Genomic DNA, 4,474 nt, shown 5'->3' with positions numbered 1-4,474 from the left:
CCCAACCTTATGTAGTCTGTCCTGAAAACACTCCTCCCTCTTTACCTGAGGATCCTGGCTGGTGTGTTCCTTTTCTGCATCCCCCCACCCCCCATCCCTGTCTCCTTCGTGTTTCATGGTCATTTTACACCCCCTCAGCTCTCTCCACCTTGAGGCAACCTCCGTCTAGGTGCTAGGCTCACAGTGGGAAGAGATTGAGAAGAATTTCAGATTACAAAAACCCCCCAAAACCAAAACTGAAACATCATCCAAAGGGCAGCATTTAGCCAAGGACCAAGTTCAGAGGGTTAGGAAAATAGGAGGCAGGGAAACAGGAAGCACGGGGAGGAAGTGAGATAAGGGAGGGTACCTTGAGGGGATTGTAAGGGATGAGCGGAATCAGAATGTGTATGAATTGTTGACTACAAAGCTGTGATCTGCTCTGTGAACTTTCACCTAACTCATGATTAAAAAGTTTTTCTGAAAGGAACAAAAGCTATTATAAAAGTGCTGCACAGGGCAGGGAAGGACGTGTGGTAGTGGGTGGGGCTCACCCCTTTCCACCCTGTGTTCAACTCACTCTGGTAGCTTCGGATTGGCAGTGCTGGGAGCGTTGCCCACATGGGAATCAACAAATGCTCCCAACCCGGCTCCCCTAGGGCAAGGAATGAATGACCAGGAATGAGACGAAGCAAGACATGTATGAATTATTCAATGTGAAACCGATTTTCTGGCCTGTATCCCTTCGGCTAATTCACAATAAAAAGTTGACAGAAAGGATTCCAATGCGGTTGGAATGGGGTGGGGGAGGATTCAAGCATCATCACCATGCGAGTGAAGTGGAACGAGAATATCTCCTAGCGGGAGATTGCTGTAGACGTTCCTAAACTTTGAGTTTTTCCTTTCAACTAGTCTGAAGAAATACTTGTGGTCTGAGAAAGAGGAAATTCCTGCTATGTCTGAATTTAATAGCATCTTTTCCTCTTTTTGCTCAGGAGGAAGGGGATGGAGACTAAGGGTTGGTCATGTTTATCTAGCTTGGAAAGCAATGCCACGTGGCTTGGTAGGGTTCCCCAGTCTACATTCATCCTCAACTCACTCCAAAGCACAGGCAGTTCTGCTGTCTCTTTGGAGAGGAGAATGACCTTGCGGAAAAAGATGTCCACTCTTTAGTCTATGGATCTAAGCATGTGCCGGTCGCACAGGGGTGGCTGCAGTCCGCAGGTGGTGATGCTCAAACGGAGTGTAAGACAGTAGGAGCAGTGTGTTGGTGTCTGAGAGTGCTGAAACAGGAGCCTGCAGCAGCACCTAAAGAGGCCAAGTGACTTATCCAAGGTTGCTCAACTGGAACCTCAACTCGGGCCCTAAGAACCAGGGACTTTTCCGCCTTGCTTGCATCCCACGTACATACATCCTGTGCCGGTAGTAGGCATTTGTCTCTAATACAGCCAGTGTACTTTTGAACGAATATATTTTCATTTCCTTTCATTGACAATTACAATAGATTTATTATTCACCCCCCTCCCCGGCCTTTGTTTTAAAGATCTCACCAGGGCTGTGCACGACATAACAACAGCAAAACCACGACAAAAAGACCTCCCCACGAACGTTCTAAGGAGAAAGAAGATTATAGCTAAAGATCCAGCAGGAGAAACTCTGGGATATGCACCATTTCGCAGCCTGGATGACACAAAGCAGGTGCAGGTGCTCCAAGAAGATGATGAAATGAAGCTTAAATCAGTGGCTGAGGGAGCAAGTCCCCCGATACAAGAAGGGGCTCCCGAGGACGTGCCTAACGGAGGACAGATGAGCAAAGCCTTTGGAAAACTCTGCAAGATGGTCACGGAGAGGGTGAAAAGCCCCAGAGAGCCCGAACCTACAGCTGGATGTCACACCAAAGGGCTGTATGTGCTGGTCACAGGGGACACCAGTTATATAGATCCTGGCTTCTGTCCCTTCCCCATCGTGGCCAGAGGTGAGGTGATTGTTTCCACTGAGGAAGACTCTATGCATCCCGAAAGCCCTGTGAATTCAGCTTCTGAGCAGCCCAAGTCCCCTTTGGGGAACGGACAGGGGGACCTTCAGGGTATGGTGCCTGGGCATTCTGCCATCGAGCACAACATAGACGAGGAGAAAGAGATAAGTGTTAAAGAGCAGGGAGGGCCCGGGGAGAAACCCGCTGACAGGAAAGAGGACAAGGTGGCTGAAAAATCTTGTCTTGTGGTCCTTCCTGGTCCCAAGGAACCAGTTACAACCCCATCTCAAAAGCCTGCCGCCATCCAGGATAGCTCTGAGGGTCCTGGAGCTGGAAGCAGCGACTTACAGGGAAAAAGCCCTGCGGAAGCCTTGTCATATGAGAAGGTGGAAGTAGTGGAATCCATTGAGAAAGTATCAGCTGAGATAATTGAAACATATGAAGAAACTGCTATCATTGTGGAAACCACAATTGGAAAGACAAAGGCAAACAAGAAGAAACTGTGAGAAAAAGACAATCTTAAAATGGCCTGGCTTAAATGGAGGAAACACCTTTGGGATAGGGCAATGCTTTGTACTATTATTATTATTTTTAACAGCAAATGCTAAAAGAGTGAGGGTTCTGTTTGTATGAGACCCTGGTTGACCCATCTGGCATTGCCAAGGAAGCCTTGATTAACAGTGGAGTTTTTTTTTTGCCTGCACCATACTTTGTCTAATGCAAGGGGCCTTGGGAATGTCAGTGGGTCAGCCGCACTTAGACAAAGGCGGGACGACTATTTTCACTAGCATGCTTTGTTTAGCTGCCACCAGACCCCACTTGTTTAGGACAGAAATTTGATCTTCATGGTCCACTCAGAGAAGCATTAGAGACTCAGATAGTGTGTGTCTGAATTTGGTACATACACACACACACACACACACACACACACACACGCACACACGCACACACACGTTGGTGACATTTAGCTTATTTTCATTGCATTTCAAGCACAAGAGCATGCTCATGATGGTTGATTATTTTGTTAGAGAGTCTGGGTTCCTCAGAGGAAGACCCTGACACAAGTATTTGGATGTAAGTAGTTCCTCTGGGATGGGCTTCTAGGAAGCACCAGTAAGGGAATGGAGAAGTGGGACAAGAAAAGCAAGATGGGCAGTTGAAGGTGTTCATGACACTGTGGGCTACGGAGAACCGGGGTGAAGTGCCTCAGACTCAGCGTAGTTGGGAAGCGAGGGAGCCTCTGGAGTGTTTCTGCAGCAACTCCTGTCAGGAGCCAAGGAGTGTTCACTCTGCTACTTTGGCCTCCCACAAGAGCCAGAAGAATAGCGTGGGGCTATCATGCGCCCACGGCCACTGTTGCCAGGCTTTTCTTCCTTGGAGAAAGCTAGCAAGTTTCGCCCAAGCCCTTTGCTGTCGCCAACACAGAGAGCCCCCCACACAAGATGGGAACCAGGAGAGTAAGGAAGATTTACTCAGCAAAGTGCAGTAAGCAAAGTACACTTCAATCATGAAGAGGATCCCTCTTGATGTGGGCAGACCCTGTCTAGGGGTGTAACATTAGATCTTATGGGGGTTGGATGGTGGGAGCCCATTGGTTCCCCTCAGCCATTATTTTGGTTTCCCATTGGCCTTTATCTTTGCATCTTGATTGTTCTGAAGAGCAGCAGCCTGATTGGCTTTTATTCCAGTACAATGAGTGGCCTTGTAATCCACAGTTTGTGTACCTCCTTATCACGTGAGGCTGGTTGGGATGAGTCATTCAGACGTCTGGTGCAATGGGAGTTTCTGGTTCTAGCCGACCCTGACAGGCTAAGAAAACCTGAAATCCAAGAAGTATTGATACTGGCATTTGGAAGTCAGTTCAGCATACCTGGAAGTCAGGAGGACAGCTGGGCAGGGTACCGATGCTGTCTGCCACAGCCTACAATAATGAACACACTTTGTTGCTGTTGTTAATAGCTTCTTTGAGATGTGACTGAATTTAATCTATTCAATTTACCCATTTAAAGTTTACAATTCAATGGTTTTTAGTGTGTTCACAAAGTTGTGCAACCATCACCACAATCAATTTTAGAACACGCTTCCTACCTTGCAAAAAAAGCCTGCATCCTTTAGCTACCACCTTCCAGCCTTCCCCCAAGCCATTCCATAGTAAATCTACATCTGCTTAAGAAAATTTTCACTGAGATTGCCATTGTAGGTTTGTAAATTAATTAGTCTAATAAACATTCATCGAGCATACTATGTGCCCATAAGGGGAGATGTTTCAGCTGCATTCGTACTATACTCGGAATATAGCCTGGCCACACGTGTATGCGTATACTTCCTTACATGCATATCTGACAGACAGGAGATAGAGAGCACAGAAGCAGACAGGACCGCATGGCCCTCACACACATGCAGGTAACCCTGGCAGTGGCAGGATCTGGAAGAGGTGATTTTGACAACCTATGATAATTTAAAATCTTAAGTCAGCAGGCACCAGACCCCTAGGCTGACTTTAAACTCCAAAGTGAGCAA

General features: G+C 47.3%; 1 protein-coding gene across 1 annotated transcript in view; it reads left to right on the top strand.

Moving 5' to 3' along the window:
• The window catches only part of BFSP1 (beaded filament structural protein 1), a 55,968-nt gene extending 51,503 nt beyond the window's left edge, over positions 1-4,465 (top strand). The window contains exon 8 of the mRNA XM_004698156.4: positions 1,523-4,465. Within this exon, the coding sequence (XP_004698213.4) occupies positions 1,523-2,460 (938 nt within the window). The 3' untranslated portion in view covers positions 2,461-4,465. The remainder of the gene's footprint in view (positions 1-1,522) is intronic.
• The last annotated feature ends 9 nt before the right edge of the window (positions 4,466-4,474 follow it).

This window comes from Echinops telfairi, unplaced genomic scaffold, assembly GCF_000313985.2.
Source record: "Echinops telfairi isolate 266 unplaced genomic scaffold, ASM31398v2 ScPeMD7_5592;HRSCAF=6446, whole genome shotgun sequence".
Taxonomy (NCBI): domain Eukaryota; kingdom Metazoa; phylum Chordata; class Mammalia; order Afrosoricida; family Tenrecidae; genus Echinops; species Echinops telfairi.
Note: the sequence above shows the minus strand (reverse complement) of the source record. Positions and strands in the feature narration are given on the sequence as shown.